The following is an 18,266-nucleotide window of genomic DNA, read 5'->3' as shown; positions in this document are numbered from 1 at the left end:
TGACTTAGCATGCCATCCAACGTCAATCTCATGATCTGAATTTAAATCATAGATTTAATTTTGTGTTAATTTCCCTCAGTTTCGACCTCCTAACAAATGCCTCGATTCATGGGCCACTAAACAACAACTAGCACCGATGATGGACTGTGGCATTGTATGAATAAATTCCACCCAGCTGTCCATCGCCTCCCAAAAAGGCAAAGGTCTCATGGGCACCAATAACCCAAAAATGTACATAATCCTGACGTCCCATCGTAACGCTTCGAAAATAAATACCAGAGTAAGAAGCAAAAATGCAACCTAGACAAACCTTCACTGAGTATGCAGGTCAGCCTACTCGAGAGAATGGGGGGGGGTTCTAATTTAAAAAATGCAAAGCTAAGGGGTCAGTGGCATTACTGATCGCAACCAGATTTATCCAATGCCCGAGTCCCATGGATTTTCCCAACCCGAAAATAGAATACTGGGTCCCATAACTATCGGCAGATGCTGGCACTTCCCCAAGGCATGAATTGCCCACACGTGTGTGCAACTCACTCAGTCCAGTGGAACGGAGGCGAATCAATAATTGGGTCAGGCCGACGTCCGCAAAAATGAGGCTGGCCGTGCTCTTGCACTGTTTCCATTGACTGCGCATTATGATCGCAACGGTTTACCATTGACTTTGTCAATACCTATCTCCATGACCAGTTGTGAACGCACCTGATGAAGCAAGAAATACTGTGATGCCATGGGAATGAATCCCCTTCCAATAAACCGGCGGAGGACCGCTGCTGTGCATTTCCAAATCGCCGAAAGAGTTGGAGCGTGGGAGACGATAGTATGGACTTAATTTGCCGGTCCCCGATTATGTCGTGGGCTCAGCCTTCTGAGCATCCGAATGGTGGCTTGCCCAGCTGATGCGAAGAGTAGTCAAATAAGTTGCAACGCCAGTTGCCTTCTGGAACAGGAGGCTCCCTTATTGTGCCATCAGATTCATTTCGTAAAGTGTGTTGAGATCAGTCGTGAAGAATTATTGGCACAAAGTGCTCATTCTGGATACCGATCGGAAGGTTGACCCAGGTCCACGAAACGGCATTCCGCAGAGACGACCAATCCACTAAGAAATCCAAAGACGGTGACAAAAACAGGAAGGCAAGTAATTTTCTGCCCTGGTGGTCCGACCATGGGACAAGAAAGGTGCATGCGTCGCCGCCGTGTTATAATTGAATAGACAGACGCTCATTCACAACGAACCATTGTCCCGGGCTAAGTCATGTTGCGTGTACAAAATGGACTATACCCCGGCCAAGGGCATGTACTATTGGCTGCCAGGATGTTCGCAATAACGAGGATTCAGAGGGACCGTGGCACTTGCCGGGCAATGACAGGGAGGTGGCTTGAGCCGGTTACTATACCATGAAGGGTTCGAATCCACAAAAGTGATTCTGCGGGTTCTGGGCGGCCGAACATAATTTTGTCAATATATATACTCAATAGTTGTGAGATGAGTATCACTTGGGGCTAGCTCGGCGCAAGCAAAGACGAACGGTCGACCCTGATATATGAGTTCCGCAGTTGTGAGATCGCTACATGGGCATCGAGATTGTTCAATAGTGCAATAGTGAATCAAATGCAAAGTGATCATAGTCTCAAACAAGATTGAATAACCCAGATGGGTATTTCCGCATTAGGTCAGTGTCACGCAAACAAGCTGCAAACCCAATGCCTTGCATCGGCATTCGTAAAAGCAGCAATAATCCATCCACGGCTTTGTGGGCACGTTTGAGTAGGCGTGAAGCAGGAATCCATGATAAACACTGAAACTGGCTGGGGCATTTACCCAAGCCAATAACATTGAGGGGACACAGACCATGAAATCTTCGATAGAAAGAAGGGCTTTTATGGAACTGAAGCAAGAGATACATCGGCCATGGTCTAGGCAAATTGAGTCATGCAGACATTGTGTAGAGACCGAGACTCCGGAGAACCGTGGGGATCAGAGAAGAACCCTTGTTGAAAACCCAATAGTCCACCTTAATAATCAGCGATACACTTGCAGGACATAGCTCCAGCACCCAGAATACCGGCTGACCATGTATGCCAATACGCCACTATGCAGTGGTCATGCAAGGGAAGGGAAGAGAAGGTAAACCAAATAATGCTTCCCTTACCATCCGATGAATCGCAACGGCTCGACAAAACATAGGGGGAAGCTAGGTGCGAGACAATAGGCAAGGTTCGGCAACACAATATCAAGCAGAGCCGAGGAAGGAGCTGTTCTGCGCTGGCAGTCTTCGCCAAGCCAGGTTCGACGAGCGCCTTCACTAAGCATCGCCCATCAAACAGGCGTACTCTCCTCTGAAGGAGGTCCCAGCGTGGCAGAATGGAACCGCATGAGAAGAAAGAGGTCGACAGTCAAGATCGCAAAATGACCGGAGGGACAACAGCTCGAACGGAAGCAAATTGACCCGGCAGTTGTAAAATTGTCTCTTTACCTTTTCTGCTCCATAGATCGACGAACAAATTGTTCAAATCGTCTCATCGTGCCGCCGCCGTGTGTCCCAATCTCTTGGAGCTCACAGAAGAGTCCACTGACACATTTCTTTCTCCCGCTCATTCCAGTTTGTCCCTGACCGCGCGGTTGAAGCATTTGCCGTTGTTGACTGCACGCGTCCCAGCATCCAGAAGCACCTGATTTAGCCTCCTTCAGCGCATAGCTTTTAGTTCTGCGTTCAATGGCGTCATCTACGACTCAGGTCCCCTTCCAAGACCAGTACGCCTGTATGTCCATGAAATAATTATGTCCGATCCGCTATTGACACGTTTTGACGGGCTCCCTCTTTGCCGCTTCTTTCCTTTTTCCCGTCAGACCGCGCGCAGAAGTCATTCGGCATTGTCGCGGGCAGCTCGCCTAACTTTGGTGCTGTCCAGGGTTTCCAAGCGTGCGCCATCATCTTCCCAAATCTTCTGCCTAACATTGACGTTTCCCCACTCCGTCTTGATATGCATTCATTCGGCCACTTTCCATTAGACCAGACGTCCCGTCCCGTACCTACATCTACAGCCAAGACGGGAAGTGCTTCGCATACGCAGTTCCGGCGAGGTCAGTGCGCTTTGGTCTGTAGATCCATTGGTCCTTCGATAACGGCTTCGTTATTATCAGCGTCCTTATATTCGCTGCGGAGAACGTTCAGCTTCTGAGAGAGCTGGATGTGCCGAATGCAATTGAACTGAACTTCTCACCACTTGGAACGTTCCTTTCGACCTGGGAGCGTCAAGGTAATTCGGAAATCTTGCTTCTCCTCAAGATGACCTTTGATGTATATCCCAGTTAAGCCCGATGAAGGCGGAATTCACAAGAATTTGCGAGTCTGGTCGGTGGCCACGGGCGAAGAGGTGACTTCATTCGCTCAGAAGTCGCAAGAAGGATGGTATGTCCAGATATGCTGTACAAATCAATCGCTGCTTCCCTCCTTACCTCTGCCTCGTGTCTAGGGATGTTCAGTACACATCGACTGAATCTCATGCGGTGCGCCTAGTTGGGCCTGACATCCTCGTTTTCGATCCGTCCAACTGGAGCAAAGGTGTCGTCAGTAAGCTCAAAATCGAGGGGTTGACAAGCATTGCGCTCAGTCCTGGGAAAAACCCATCAATTGCTGTTTTCGTTGGAGAACGCAAGGTAGGATAAAGTGGGTGATCGGCATGAAAAAGAGCTGCGGCAAACAACCGTTTCTTAGGGTGCACCTGCAAGGATATCCATTCACAGCCTAATTGGTCTGAGCTCCACTCGCACATGTCAGAAAAGCTTCTTTAAGGCTGACTCAGTGACAATGAAATGGAACGATCTTGGCACTCAGGTTCTCGTCCTCACTCACACCGATGTGGACAAGACGAACAAGAGTTATTATGGCGAGACGGGGCTATACCTTTTGAGTGCTTCCGGGAACTTTGACTGTAGAGTCACCCTTGGTATGCACTTCTTCTGAGTTGTGATGAAGCATTGGACCAATTGCCCGTATAGACAAGGAAGGCCCTATACATGACTTCGCCTGGAGCCCCAACTCAAAGGAGTTTGGTGTTATCTATGGCTGTACGTGCTTGCCAAGATGGTCTCCTCCTTTGTTTTTCCCTTCTCTGATCTTGATTTCAGATATGCCTGCCAAGGCCACGCTTTTTGATCAGCGCGTCAAAGTGACTGCGGAATTCGGCGCCCATCCTTGGAATTTCATCTCGTTCAATTCTCATGGACGACTTGTTGCCCTAGCAGGATTTGGCAATCTTGCAGGCAAAATCGACATCTTCGACAGGCGGACACTGAAGAAAGAATGCATTATCGATGCCCCAAATACAAGTCATTGCGAGTGGAGTCCCGATGGAAAGACAATTTTAACTGCAACCTTAAGTCCAAGACTCAGGGTGGATAACGGTATCAAGATATGGCATTGCACGGGTCCGTTATTGCATGTTCAACTAGTGGAAGAATTATACCAGGTGCGTAGTCAACTAGAATGAAACTAAGAGGGTGTTGATGAAAGCGTAGGCATCCTGGCGGCCAGCTCCATCCGCTTCCGTGCCTCCGTTCCCTTCCGCTATCCCTCCCGCCCCAGCCCCGTGCCCTAGCGTGGCCCAAAATGCGCCGGCAAAGTCAACCCGTAAGTAGTAACTGGTTCAAATGAACGTCCACACTCCTTACAGTAGCCAATTCGTTCAGCTTCGAAACCCGCGGGAACATACCGACCACCTGGCGCGCGCGGCCTCGCCACGCCAACAATTTACAAACGCGAGGATGAAGGTGGTGCCCCAAGTACACCTTCTAACGGTATATCCACTCCACCTCGCACTGGTACACCCGTGAATGGTGGGAATGGCCGTGGGCTGGCAAGACCACGATATGTGCCTGGTGCCCCCCCTCCTGCGCCCGCCGAGAGCGAAAGTACTGAACCGCCACGAAAGGGTCAAGGGAAAAAGAAAAAGGATAAGGCCAAAAAAGAGGGTGGGAACAGCAGCGCGGAGAAAGGTTCCGCTGAAGCACCGACACTTGTACCACGTACTTCTGAACGTCAAACTTCCGCTGCCACGCCCACGCCCAGCCCAGTCCCAGTCCCTGCGTCTTCCGATGCTTCCGCCCCCGCTTCTACGCCGGCAATAGAAAACTCTGACTCTACTGCGAAGAAGATTCGGAACCTGCAAAAGAAGCTCAAGGCGATTGAAGAGTTGAAGAACCGTGAGGCGATGGGGATGCCTCTTGAGACGACGCAGAAGAGGAAGCTTGGTGCTGAGGATGAAGTGAGAAGGGAATTGAAGGAATTGGGTGCATTATGATGGGATGTGCCGCCATCGGGTCACTGGTTGTTGGTCGCACATTGAAAGAGCCCTTGTACACATGACCCATGAGTGTAAGTCTAGGGGTTTTCACTAGGGAAAAAACTGCAATTAGATGTATAGTGTTCCCACACGTTCGACAAGCACTGACATATCATGCATATTCGTCAGTCTGCACAACCACACTTGTCATCGACCCGCGAATCTTTCCAACATCAGTTAAAAAATGCCCAGATGACTATGATTCCCTAACTAGCTCGTGTCATTGATACTTATGAAATTAAGATACCTAGCTCGGCCCCAACTCCGAGTCTGGTGCTGCGAATCAACGATCGCTGTAGCTCAGACAGGCAGTTTCTACCTGCTCGTGACAATGGGGCACTCTTCGATATCCAATATCTATACTGATATGGCCAAGGCTCTCCCGTAGACGATCACTAATCCTCACACACCCATATCCCCTGTGAACTAATGTAGGCTTATATTATATTTGGGAACTCTAGCACTTGCAGATTAAGCAGGCCGGCCGGCCCCGGGAGGAGCGGCGCCATACGCGATTATGGCCGATGCTGTACATGTGTTGAGAGGCCAGTTTTCCGTACCGAAACCGAACAAGCGCCCATAAAGGAAACGGAGGTGTGGTAGACCGTGAGAAAGACTTCAGGTCGCGCACCTCCCGCGCGGGCCATTCTCCATCCGTTTTGTCATTCACCATCAAAATCGACTTTCCAACTCTAAAAACTGCGTCAGGTTGGAGGGAGAAGAACATATCCTCTCGTTATGACCGTTTCTCTGGCCTTTTTGCCTTTCAACGACGTCCAAAACGACGAAAATGTTAGCAAAAGGATCAACCCAATTTAATTTCAATTGTAGGGCTATGGCCACCGCGCCCTGCACCAAACACAGCCATTTGTCATTTGATTCCAACACACTCGCACATCCTTGAAATTCAATACCAGTCTGGGTGCCAAGTATTAGCCAAACGCGCTGTGTGAAAGGCCAAATGACACAGCCAAAAAATTGGATAAACAAGTGAGTTGACTTCTGTAGTTACCTCGCACATATGCATATATATGTCCATTTCTGGAACGAATGCGAGGAGTGGTTGACTACCATCTCTCCGGGGTGGACGGAGAAACATTCAAACAAGTGCCAAACAAGATGTATATTTTGAAGGGTATTTGATCTGAAGAGGGCCATATTTTTACACCGGCATGCAAAAGGCAAATATGGTGCATAGAAATACTACAGAAAAGGTCGCAACTTAAATGCGTACCAGGAGTACGTCAACACTCGACAACTGATACGCAGGTTCAAAATCACGCCCTTGCAGATTCATTGCAAGGCTCCCTCCTTAAAATTAAAGTGCATGATGCTCATCAATTCTCTTGCATATCCAGATGTTTCTCGATCGTGAAGGTGTGAGTGTCAGGCCCAAGAGGTATCCCGGCCCCATGTTCAACACCCCTAATTAGGAAGTAGCGGGGACGGCCGCAAGGGGTCAACGAACATCGTGCCATCCAACACGTACAAGCAATACAGACAAGAAGGACACAGAACCGCGATTCAAGGAAGCGCAGGAAGGAGATGACGGAACACAGAGGAACGAAGCGCCCACACAGGCAAACAAGGGAGCTCACTTAGCTGCACAGCCATGTGGTCCAACGTCCGATCCCAATGCCTGGATCGGTGGGAGCTCACGTGATAGCGATTTTTACAGCTTCCCTTCTCGTTTTGCAGATACATAGGATGAGGATTAACGCTGAGGAAGAAGCAACTCCCAGGTGAAGATTGCAGCTGATATATATGCTCATGCATGATTCCAGGCTCTCCACATAGAACGGCAGCGTTCCAAATATGGCAACCCGTCTCCCAGTGGCCCACTCGCAGCCCAGATGTGAGATAGAACTGAGAAATATAACTACGGCACTGAAGCGACCACATTTATATTTCGTAATAATATTTTAGGATTTTCCATGCGCAGGCGCTTAGTCGAATATTCCCAAACAGGCTCCTTTCAATACATAGGACTCGCACTACAACAATACAAACACTTCTTTCGAGCTTCCTAATATTCACATACCATGCTCAAGATCAGCCCAGGCCCAGGGAGTTGGATTTGCAGTTATTTGGCTCAGGGGCCCACCTTACCCTTGAGGAGAAGCTATTTTTGAGAGGCTGGAAACAAATTGTCCAGGGATGTTCTCCGGTCAGGGTGCACGCGCGACTACATAAGATAAATCAATTCCATACAAGGCTGGGCAGCCCTGCTGGCCGCTTCCTCGAATGATTGTGGAGTGACATCCAAGTACTTATGTCAATGGGGACATAGACTGGTCAAGTGATTAAAAACTAAAAAAAAAAGCATTTGGAGAATAAGACGACGGACGAGACATTGGGGTTGGATGGAGTGGAAGTCGAAAAGCCAAGGATGACTCGAAATGTGGGTGAATCAAAGGTGACAGGAATACCCCGGAAGAAGAGGTCCGGGTGACGCAAGGTAACGATACATGCACAGTGGCATAGGGGGGCAAAATGGGCGAAAAGCAAAGCAAGCAACCAAAGTCGGCTGCAAGGTACAATGGACCTGGTCGGGAGTTGCAAAAGTAAATCAATGATACATAGTGAGGGGGGGAGGGGTTCTATGTAATGGATCATGTTAGCTAGCGGTAGAATGGACGTTAGGAGATAAAGAGCCTACCATTTAATGTTAATGGGAGGTGCTGATGCTGGCCGCTTGACGCCTTCGATTGTTGAACTATTACGATGTCGCTGGCGTGACGACGCTTTTGCCAGGTCACTCTTCGCTTGAAATGCTGCTCCAGCTTCGCCCTGTTTTAATGCATCCAGCCACAATCTAAAGGCATGAGTAGGTGGAGTCAGCGTCAGCCGCCTCGAGCGAAAAAAAGTTGAAAGATCAACTGAGAAGAAAACAGACCGCTTGTGGAACTTGTAAAGCTCGTTGGAATAAGAGACAATCTTGTGTTCTCGAGGAGTGAGAGCCACTTGGACGTATTCGAGGCGAATGGGGCTAGGGTCGGTCGGTGGTGTCGAGATTGGGGCCGACGACTCTGAAGTAGCACCCGAACGCGACGAAGATCCCGATGAAGTCATGAGAAAAGTCGGTTGAGGAAGTGTTGTTGAGTTGGACGCGTTTAACGATATGTGGAATTTGTAGAAAACCGTCACTTTTTTGTTGAGCAAACAAGCCTTGCACCGCTGATGTTGTACTTGTTGTTGTTGTTGATGATGATGATGATGACGACGACGATGATGGTGATGGTGAAGCCGAACAAGGAAAGGAAAAAAGAACTAGATCATATTTTTCATTATTTTTGAATGTAAAAGGTTCCGAACTTGGGCGATCGAAATAAATTTGTTCAATTTTCCCATTCTGAGTCAAGTCGAATGAATGAGGAGGTTCAACGGACCGACCCGTTCGGAACGAATCAACACAATATAGCAGTTGACGTCGTGGAGCGCTGTTCACCACGACTTACCTGGGCCATGGCGTTGGCTTAGCGGAGGAGAGTTGGAGAGGATAATGTGTATGGAACATGCGACTCCAGAGGATTGGTTGAGACCTCAGTGATATTTCTCGACTCCGCGGGAGCTTTTTTTTCATTGGGCTAGGCAACTTACATAAATCGCAAACTGATCAGTGAGTGTGTTTCGGGTCGTGTAATGCCAGCTGAAATCAGTGGATTACAGTAACACACACATCAAAAAGAGAGCGAGAGCCTACAACATTCACGTTCAAACGAAAGAAAAAGGGCATATCAAAGACATGGATGGGTTTTCGGATCGTGGGTAAGTATGCATGTACTGAGATCCACCACATTCAAAACTGTCTTCCCCTATCATGCAGTTATGGAATAGTCGTGCATGGGTGCATATAGACGCGCAAGCCGGGTCTCACCGTATTCGCAGGATGACGCGAGACAGGAAGTAATCATCGTTGCGTGATAAACAGGCCCATGAAGTCATCGCTAACAGAGGATCTCTGCGATCGCAAGTCATGGGCAAATCGAGAATTGAAGCCCCCCCCCCCTCGTTCCCGGTGAGGGAGGAAAGGGGCCTTTGCATGATTTTTATACAGTACATAGCGACATCAATACGTTGAAGCTGTATCGGTGATAGGCATATGCGTCCCCGTGCATTCATTTTTATACTAGGCTGACGTTATGCCGGCGCTACTAGAGCAGGACAATTGCACCCTCAGGGGGGAAGCAGCAACTGGCACAGCACGATCGCACGATCGATCAGGTTCAGGTCGCTAACAGATTGGCATGCATGATGCATATGTGCCGAGCGTCAGGAGAACTGGAGTATATGAGTAGCCAGCGTTTAGTGCAGAAGGCTAAGAAATTTCATCGTCAAAGTCGATGCGCCGTCGTGCGCAGTGAAACAAAAAATAGGCTGCCCCATTCATGAATAGCCCTGAAAATATGCTACACCCTCATTCCCGCGAGACCACTAGTCAGAGCTGGTCAGGTGGCCCCACTGACCCACACTACGGCCTAATGTGCAGACTTCAATCCGTTATATTGGGCCACGGTACCGCGCTATGTCGGTACTACGTCAAGACAATCACACCTCTGAGAGAAGTAGCAACTGGCACGGGATCGCTTGAGGGACATGCACACATCGAACTTCCATTCGAATAGGATTGAGATGATCAACTGGGTTCCGACTGGATCGATCAAGGCGCAGTTATGGCGGCATGCATGATACATATGCCGAGCGTTAGAAGTGGTTTAGCTGAAGCATACATACGTACCAGAAAGCGTTTAGCAAGAGGGTCCCATGGCCACTGAATCAACCTTGAGAGAATGTGCTACACACTCAGTCTTGTAAAACCATGGGGCCCCGGCCCGCGCTACGACCTGGGGCGCTGACTTTCGTTGTGGCGCTGTGTCAGCGCTACATTAGGACAATCGCACCTTATCCTCAAAGATCGAGAGAGGTGGCAACTGGTATGCGGTCGCTTAACATACACCGATCTTGATGTAACCTGAGGATCGACAAGGTTCCCCGATCGACCAAGGCATGATCAAAAGTTATGCTGCCATACATAGTGGATATGCCGAGCGTCAGGAGCAAGGCATACATATGTACTAGCGAGCATTTAGTGGAGTGGCCATGAATTGGCCAATTCAACATTGAGAATGTGCTACACACTCAGCTCTGCTGGACCACATTCAGGTTGGGCCCAAGGTTGCGGCTTGATGTGCTGACTTCAGCAGGACATTCGCACCTCGGAGAAAAGCGGCAGCTGGTCTCCAAGTCTGAGCGGGATTGGAATGATTAACAGGGTTCTAACTCTTCCTCGATCGCGATCGATCGGAGTGTGGGGGTTGTGCCAGCATGCGTGAATCGATGCACATGCCGAGCGTCAGGGGTAGTTCAAGCTGAAGCATCATACATACTGGCGAGTGTTTAGTGCAAAGTCTAAGACACTTGATCATCGAGGAAGAGCGTGCACAGTCGTCATGGAAAGGGCGCTGTCCCACAGTCATGATGAAATCATGAATTGGCAGATTCACCTCCTTGAGAACGTGCTGCACGCTCGGTACTGTAGCCCTGGTCCCAGGCTATATTGCCGCCTGGTGTGCTGAGTTTCTCCGTTCGCCACTCGCGCGTCACATCATTAACTCATGATTTCGGTCTTCCCTTCACCTTGTGAGGATGGCTTTTATGTAAGTCATGCCTTAGCTGTATTGTAGCGGAGTTGGCTGTTTATTGTGACGCGCGAAATTGAATATTCCATCATGCCCGAACGTGAAATAATGGGGGGCCTAGGACGCGCGCTGATCCGAACGGAAAAAGGGCGGCTCAGACCCTGTGTGAAAGTCCGTAGGTAATAACTTGTACTGACTGGCTTCTCTAAGGCCGAGCAAGGGTTCTTAGGTTGTCAAAGCTAGCTGTTCCGGATCTGGTATGACAGGTGACCTTCACATCATGTGCGCGCGGCACACAGCTTCCCGCGTAAGTATTCCGAGCTGTCACGATCTGCAAGCCGAGAGATACGTGCAAAACACTAGACAACGAAAGCATTAGCCAGAATCCTATTCGTACCATTTATGCATACCAAGTATGAACACATGCAGATGACCCCAATGTGTAAGTGTTACCCCTTTCCGCACACACGTGCGCCGCATGGCAAGCAAATATTGTTACCCAATCGCGCAATACGACTTGCCAGCGTCAAACGATCTCCTGAGCAACAAACACATCGGGTATTAAATTTCAGAAGCACTCCCTCGCTAAAGGGGCTGCTTGTTATCTTATCTGTACTGATATTCACATCAATGCATACATACCAAATTCAAGTTCATGGCTCATTCCGAACCCAATCTTGACGATGTCACTTGATGCAGCGTATCATCGGTAATCACGACCAAAAGACCGTTTGGAATTCAGATGGGAATTTCCATCCAATTTGAGGTATAGCCAAGTGTGGTCAGTCAGGCACAGGTAAGCACTAGGATATCCTTGGGAGAGCTCGTGATGGCTCCCTGACAGGGACGTTACTGCTGGTGCAACGACGTCCCTTGGCTGATTGCTAAATTCGGGGGTATGCGTCATGATGCAGAGGTGCTGGAGGCGCGTACATACAGAAAAGGAATCGATCTTGTTGATGAATCGAAAAGAACCTGCGTTTGGTCGCAGTAAGGACCAATATTTGAATATGGATCGCCGGATCGCCGGATACCATATGTACGGAGTTATGAGGGAAAGAGGGTTTTCCTCTTTCCGTGTTGAGATAAATTGGGAACACTGCTTCGATGTGCCCAGCTGATAGGACGTGAACAACTCGTTCCCTACCTCAACGTCCCCTATTCAGGGATGTGACTCGATCGTTTGACCTAGTTATGTACCAATGCCGGTTTTGCAAGCTCGCTAAAAGGGTTTCCAAATCTGGGCCGTTGAACGTCTAAACTCAACAGGAAGAGCGAGGGGGATTCCGGAAAAAGGGGTTTCCGAAATCAGATGCAAGCCACCTAGTAATATTTCGTGGCAACGTCTAAACCATCAGCTTCAGTGATTTCTCTCATGCGGTGCTATAACTGCACTACATAACCGTACCTTTGGGGAAGCGGGTTGATCCATCGATCAACTTTTGCTAAATTGGTCTAGGTGAACGGAGCTGCTTGATTTCTGGCAATGAACCTTTGCGACCTGTGTGCGAAGCTTCTTCCAAGGTAATTTTCACTCGACCCTCATTTTGATCAAGGTGTGCACATGACTGACCTGCCACAGGAATTTTGGGGGAACAATCCACTGTGCACGCGGTTATGCATGCTCATGTGGGCGGAGATGAAACCCGGGCTACAGTCCTCGATACCAAGACGATAATAGGACAGCTTATGCAGTGCAACGCGTGGACAGAATAGGAGCATTTGTAGTTGGCCCCATGACTCGAACGAAGGTATGTAAAACAAATCAGACGACGGATTAGAAAGCAGGGTACTGATGGCCGCGCTCGTATCGGCATGACCAGCGATCCTACAATAGCGAGCGGTGTCGAGATGAGTGGAGATTGTGGCAAAGTTTGTGTGCACGCATGCGGGGATAAGGTGTAACTGCAGCGATCATTGGGAACTGGCAGCGAATGAGATTGAGGATATTAGAATACGTTTGCGCCCCTCCGCCCGAGTCCCTTTTGTGTCAGCGAGTCGCCAGGGGTCACGAGAGAAAGGATTTCGTTTTTCTGTCGGTATACTGGGATGAAAAATTGAAGAGCCAATCGACAAATCAAGAAAGGATCAATCACAACAACAACAAATTCCCCGAAAGTGAAGGCGATAGAGAGATATAAAACCTGAGGCCCAAGCTATAATTTTGGAGTTGGTTTTTTTAAGTGTGAAAAGGGCAAGATCCTGAGGTTTATCAATTTCGCCCAACTGACGAGAAAGTAGCTCCCGGTTGGTCTTTGCTCAGTTGTTTCATCCTTCACACATGCCACTGCAGCAACACACCTTACCCCCCGCTTCCTCCAGCATACCTGTAGCCCCTGTAAAGCAGCAGGTCGCTGTCTCCCCCATATCGGTACAGGCTTCACCAAGGTACGAAATCCCCGGAGGAAATTTTTCGGCACTTGAAATTTGACTCGTTAACCTTGCTGATTTTTCGGTTTTGATTGCCCCTTTGAACAGCTCGAACAGCGTTTTTACTGAGGATGAAGAGGATTGGGAGGATTATGTTAGGGGGGGCTACCACCCTGTTCATGTTGGGGACGTTTTCGGCGATGGACGGTATGTTCTTTCTTCCGCCTTCTGTGTGTTGATGTGGCTGGTGGACCCACTTATTCCCTTGTTCCTCGTTATCGACAGATACATAGTCGTTCGAAAACTTGGATGGGGCCATTTCAGTACGGTATGGTTGGCGAGGGACACGAAGTATGTCTCATTTCATAGCATCTCACGCGATCGGCGTCATCTTTGCCACTCCACTATGCTCATGTCGTCAAAATCATTGTTATTGTTAGGATGAACCGTCACGTAGCCCTCAAAGTTGTCAAATCTGCTCCGAGGTATACAGACACAGCCTTGGACGAGATCAAGCTCCTGCAGCGGATTATTTCATCCGACCCCACCCACCCCGGTCGCAAACATGTCATTTCACTCCTCGACCATTTCAAACACAAGGGACCCAATGGAACCACGTTTGCATGGTGTTCGAAGTCCTCGGAGAGAACTTGTTGGGCCTTATCAAGCGGCATCAGTCTAAAGGTGTTCCTGCACACCTTGTCAAACAGATCGCAAAACAAGTTCTTCTTGGGTTGGACTATATGCATCGGCAATGTGGGGTCATACATACCGATTTGAAGCCCGAGAACGTGCTTGTGTGCATCGAGGATGTTGAAGCGGTAGTTCAGGCCGAATTACAGTCAACTCCGGCAGCCGCTCCGACGGTACTTGTGGGTGTTCCGCCGAGTAAAGGAAGGGGTGGGAACCAGAGCCAAGCCCCCCGTTCTGATTCGATTTTCATCACTGGCTCCCAACCATTACCCAGCCCAAGCAGTAGCAGCAGCCTAGGTTCCAGCTCGGGCGTCGACAAATGGAACCTTGCCATGACAAGCATAAAGAACGATAAACCAGGCTCTAATAAGGTCTCCACTAATGGTTCAAGTCCGTCAATGTCTGCTGATGCAGTCGACCGTGCTGCTGACGCAATGGGCGGTGTGAAGTTGGACCCTCACTTCGGTGAACACGTTACTCCCCCCAAACCCATGCACGGGCCTTCCCTTCTTTCGCAACAAGCGCCGCACGCAGCGGGAGATAGGGAACATTTTCCTCATTCACATTCTGCCCCAAATGGACATAATACCAGCTACCCTGGCTCTCCTATGTCGACGGACTTTCCCTCACATTCACACAGAGACGAGCTCAAACTTGTTTCCGATGATACAGACTCCTCCACTTCTTCCATTGAAGCAATGGAGCGCATTACAGTTAAGATTGCTGATCTTGGGAACGCGTGTTGGGTCGATCATCATTTCACGGACGACATCCAGACGAGGCAATACCGTTGTCCGGAGGTCATCTTAGGTGCGAAGTGGGGGACGAGTGCGGATATTTGGAGCGCTGCTTGTCTCATTTTCGAGCTCTTGACGGGTGGAGATTATTTGTTCGATCCTCAGAATGGATCGAAGTATAGTAAGGACGACGATCATATCGCTCAAATCATCGAACTTGTTGGAGAGTTCCCGAAGACCATTGCGTTCTCTGGACGGTATAGCAGCGACTTTTTCAATCGCAAAGGTATGGATTTTCTTCTTTGGGTCGTATCACTTTGTGGGTTGACTTCTACCGACTTGTAGGTGAACTTAGACACATTCACCGATTAAGATTTTGGCCCATCGAAAGCGTCCTGCACGACAAGTATCTCCTCCCCAAGGATGAAGCTGATCTGATCGGCTCCTTCCTTACTCCAATGCTTCGCCTGAATCCGGAACGACGTGCGCGCGCGTCCGAAATGATTCATCATCAGTGGCTTGATGGGATCTTGGTGCAAGGTGAGATCGATCAGATCCGAGCGACCGAAGAGAGGGAGCAGCAGAAGAGGGAAGCCGCACGTAGGGAAGTCGCCTCCCTTGACTCACCTGGTTATGGACACATGCGGCACGTTTCTAGCGAAATCAAGGAATCTACCTCAGGTGCGAAGAGGTTGAGTGGCGTCGTTCCGAACGGTGATGCAGATGCGCTCAAGCCTGTTGGTGAAGTCCCTCCGTCTCCAGCGGAAATCACACCGCCGCATACGTCGTCCGCTCATCATCGTTATCACCATCACCACCACCATCATTCTTCCCCCACTAGGGCTTTTCAGCTTCAAGATGCTCCATCGAACTCACGCGACCGGTCATCTACCTCTCACGGGAAGTCGACTAGCTCACACACCAGTGAATCCCATCAGACATCGGCGTCGAATCCTCGAACTCGCCAGGTGAACGAGAGTCCAATGCGATCTCAGCGCCTTGTCCCAATACCCTGATTTGATTGGGCAGACGTGAACCCTGTCCGGCTGTCCAATCTTTTCCATTTATTGACTCCTGCTTGTTCCCTTATCCTACGTGATTCCTGTTCTATACGTGCACCCTCGCTGCGATACCTAACCTGCTTGGTCCCAATCGGTCAGTTTCCTTCTACAATACTCCTAATACCGTTTCGTACGAGAGTCGCAGTCAGCACGACGTCAAGTTGCTCCCGCTTTCTTATTATTTCCCTCTCCACGCCAGCTCTTCGTACTGAGTTTGAGCGTGCAACAACCGTACGCATTGCCTTCCACTGTCCATTTTGTGTCTGAGATCCCGCGTAGACAGTTACATTTTTCTTTTCCCTCTTCTAGCAGCCTGATTCCTTTTTTTTGCCGTCTTCCCGTTGGTGCTTCTTGCCTCGCAGTTTCTTCCTATATTTTTATAGCAGTTGCAGCTGGTTCTCACTTGCCCCCTTAGACGCTTCTCTTTTTTTCTTGTTGGAGATGGAAATTAACGGATATGATCACCCCTTTCTTCTAGTGTTTACTATGTCTCTCACCCTTATGATCATCTTTCCTGTTCACGCCGTCCGGCGCGTTTTTTCCTGTGTTTCATTCCCATTGTGTACAATTCCATGTATGCCAGGCAGCAATTTTGCGTTTCATACGTGCTTCTGCTACGAGCCTTCTATACCCCTGTGCTCGTAGTTCTAGGACAACCATGATACAAGGCTAAGATGTGTATGAGACGAGGCAAAAGATTTTACACATGCATTTGAATTTATTTTTTGTTTTGACATATCCTGGGCGAATGGCAAGCTTGTACAATTCCAAGGGGATGAGCGGCTGAGCACTGGTGACGGACATCAGAGTGTGTACATGAATGAGTCCGCTGAGAATCGGGCGTATCACTGTGTGTTCATGGATTGCGCAGATTTGATTGTTTGACCCGACGCCGAGGTACGTTTCGGCGGTCGGTCAGCTACAGTTGGATGTGGCCAAAATGGTCTACCAGGCCTTGATTTGAAATTCGACTCAATTCTTTTGGGTCCCTAACCAGCTTTTCTGACCAGAACAATAGACAGGGTATGGGTGATTTTGATTGAGAGGCGCTGTCCAGAGGATCATTTGGAAGATTCGATCAGTCTGCGGACGAAGGATCGCTTCCACTGGAGACATCAAATGGTTGGATCTTCCAATAGCAAATGCATGAGGCACCCCAAGACAATTGGAAGGGGCTACAGAGCCAGTTTCAGCCCTATGTAGGCGGGGCATATGGAAAGGAGAAAGAATTCTCCCTCAACTCTTTTGAATGATCCTTATCCAACGCAACCTGATGGCAGTACAGCTTTCATGGGGTGTGCGGGTTCGGTGTTGTGAGAGTACCTATATGGTGCGACCGTTGGGCATGTCTACTGCCAGACGCACCGATCGAGTTTCAGAGCATTCAGGACAATATCCCTTAGGAGAAGGTGTGAGCACAAGGCTTCCTGTCATATGAAGGGGCCAGGGAAGGTCTTCTTTATAAATGTTATCTAGGCACGTCAGTGGATGTAGCCCACCGTCGTGGGTAGGCCTCTCTTTAACGTACGTCGTGAGGGTTCGCGGCCTATTCCAACAGAGGCTGGTATCTTGCCTAGGTCTGCGGTAGGGCTGGCAGTTTTTCTAAACATGAGTGCAGGAATAAGGGCAGTGTTCACATATCCTATCGCTTTCTCAGAGTCCCACCATCACCTGATAGGGCTTCAAACAAAGCTCGGCGAATAATTAATTCCACACAATGTTTTTCTGCTGTCTGCGATCGTGTCTGGTGTCTCCCAGGAATGGGTCGGTTTTACTCACCAGGGGTATGCGTTCGGCCGCATATGTCAGCCAGATCGCGGAACTTTCTGGGATTCACACGACCAAGAAGGATATGAAGAGCCCCGTCTCGAAGACCGCTGGGAAAACTGTCGTCCAGCTAGTAGGTCTGCCTCCCCATGCCACTCCCGCAGACATAAGACGTATGGCAGCGAAGCATCAAGTTGACGAAGGGTTCGAAGGTGAGGCATGGTTTTCAAAATGACGCGCCCTTCTTATACATGAATCCGTGTGTGCTAGTTCGGATGCGATATAATCGTTATCGGTTTGCTGAAAAGGCCAGCCTTCACTTCACACATAATTGGCTTGCTCGCGAAGCTGCCGAACGCTTAGACAACGCGGAGCTGGCGACCTATCGCCTTCACGCTTATTCACGAATGCTCAACCAAGACGATGAAGATGCGCTTAAATCGCTACAGAATCGAGGGAGAACAGTCATTCTAAAGGGGCTAAAGAAGGGACTTTCAAACGCGAGTCTGAAGGACGCGTTACTTTCCGAACAGTTCCAGTTGGTTTCCTCTGATGGGTCAATCATAAGACTTCCTATGTAGGTCTTTTCACGCTGATGGAAAGGCTCTGGTGTCCTCACGGCTTCGCAGGGACACGACTGGAATGACCAGGTG

General features: G+C 49.3%; 7 protein-coding genes across 7 annotated transcripts; 5 read left to right on the top strand and 2 right to left on the bottom strand.

The window, feature by feature from the left end:
- Positions 1-2,717: 2,717 nt before the first annotated feature.
- EI90DRAFT_3015027 (eukaryotic translation initiation factor eIF2A-domain-containing protein) lies at positions 2,718-5,304 on the top strand (the record flags this gene model as incomplete). The annotated part of the gene is made up of 11 exons (XM_039056860.1): positions 2,718-2,763; positions 2,852-2,924; positions 3,014-3,085; positions 3,146-3,261; positions 3,314-3,413; positions 3,478-3,661; positions 3,720-3,951; positions 4,004-4,072; positions 4,133-4,473; positions 4,523-4,634; positions 4,694-5,304. 11 exons carry the CDS (start codon positions 2,718-2,720, stop codon positions 5,302-5,304), a joined length of 1,956 nt encoding a protein of 651 aa, XP_038917681.1.
- Positions 5,305-5,990: 686 nt separating this feature from the next.
- EI90DRAFT_3288243 (uncharacterized protein) lies at positions 5,991-7,594 on the top strand (the record flags this gene model as incomplete). The annotated part of the gene is made up of 7 exons (XM_039067101.1): positions 5,991-6,138; positions 6,283-6,336; positions 6,545-6,585; positions 6,705-6,723; positions 6,780-6,993; positions 7,131-7,201; positions 7,289-7,594. The coding sequence occupies exons 1-7, from the start codon at positions 6,085-6,087 to the stop codon at positions 7,592-7,594; spliced, it is 759 nt and encodes a 252-aa protein (XP_038917680.1). The 5' UTR covers positions 5,991-6,084.
- Positions 7,595-8,001: 407 nt separating this feature from the next.
- On the bottom strand, positions 8,002-9,291 carry EI90DRAFT_3015025 (uncharacterized protein; the record flags this gene model as incomplete). Its single annotated transcript, XM_039056859.1, has 6 exons — positions 8,002-8,161; positions 8,243-8,492; positions 8,522-8,616; positions 8,805-8,917; positions 8,947-8,995; positions 9,224-9,291. 6 exons carry the CDS (start codon positions 9,289-9,291, stop codon positions 8,002-8,004), a joined length of 735 nt encoding a protein of 244 aa, XP_038917679.1.
- Positions 9,292-12,112: 2,821 nt separating this feature from the next.
- Positions 12,113-13,034, bottom strand: EI90DRAFT_3050349 (uncharacterized protein). Its single transcript, XM_039059753.1, has 2 exons — positions 12,809-13,034; positions 12,113-12,736 (listed from the first exon to the last, which is right to left on the bottom strand). The coding sequence occupies exon 2, from the start codon at positions 12,705-12,707 to the stop codon at positions 12,537-12,539; it is 171 nt and encodes a 56-aa protein (XP_038917678.1). The 5' UTR covers positions 12,708-12,736; positions 12,809-13,034; the 3' UTR covers positions 12,113-12,536.
- Positions 13,035-13,225: 191 nt separating this feature from the next.
- On the top strand, positions 13,226-15,757 carry EI90DRAFT_3280205 (kinase-like domain-containing protein; the record flags this gene model as incomplete). Its single annotated transcript, XM_039066745.1, has 7 exons — positions 13,226-13,373; positions 13,464-13,562; positions 13,641-13,706; positions 13,796-13,911; positions 13,956-15,071; positions 15,131-15,586; positions 15,627-15,757. The coding sequence occupies exons 1-7, from the start codon at positions 13,267-13,269 to the stop codon at positions 15,755-15,757; spliced, it is 2,091 nt and encodes a 696-aa protein (XP_038917677.1). The 5' UTR covers positions 13,226-13,266.
- Positions 15,758-16,107: 350 nt separating this feature from the next.
- Positions 16,108-16,554, top strand: EI90DRAFT_3050344 (uncharacterized protein). The gene is made up of 2 exons (XM_039059752.1): positions 16,108-16,371; positions 16,434-16,554. The coding sequence occupies exons 1-2, from the start codon at positions 16,288-16,290 to the stop codon at positions 16,506-16,508; spliced, it is 159 nt and encodes a 52-aa protein (XP_038917676.1). The 5' UTR covers positions 16,108-16,287; the 3' UTR covers positions 16,509-16,554.
- A 1,078-nt stretch (positions 16,555-17,632) lies between these two features.
- On the top strand, positions 17,633-18,194 carry EI90DRAFT_3121317 (uncharacterized protein; the record flags this gene model as incomplete). Its single annotated transcript, XM_039063382.1, has 2 exons — positions 17,633-17,825; positions 17,884-18,194. The coding sequence occupies 2 exons, from the start codon at positions 17,633-17,635 to the stop codon at positions 18,192-18,194; spliced, it is 504 nt and encodes a 167-aa protein (XP_038917675.1).
- Positions 18,195-18,266: the final 72 nt, after the last annotated feature.

The sequence above is a fragment of the Cantharellus anzutake genome (genome assembly GCF_015039405.1).
Source record: "Cantharellus anzutake strain C23 chromosome Unknown EI90scaffold_16, whole genome shotgun sequence".
Lineage (NCBI taxonomy): Eukaryota > Fungi > Basidiomycota > Agaricomycetes > Cantharellales > Hydnaceae > Cantharellus > Cantharellus anzutake.
The sequence above is the reverse complement of the archived record's forward strand: the minus strand, read 5'-3'. Positions and strand labels throughout refer to the sequence as shown.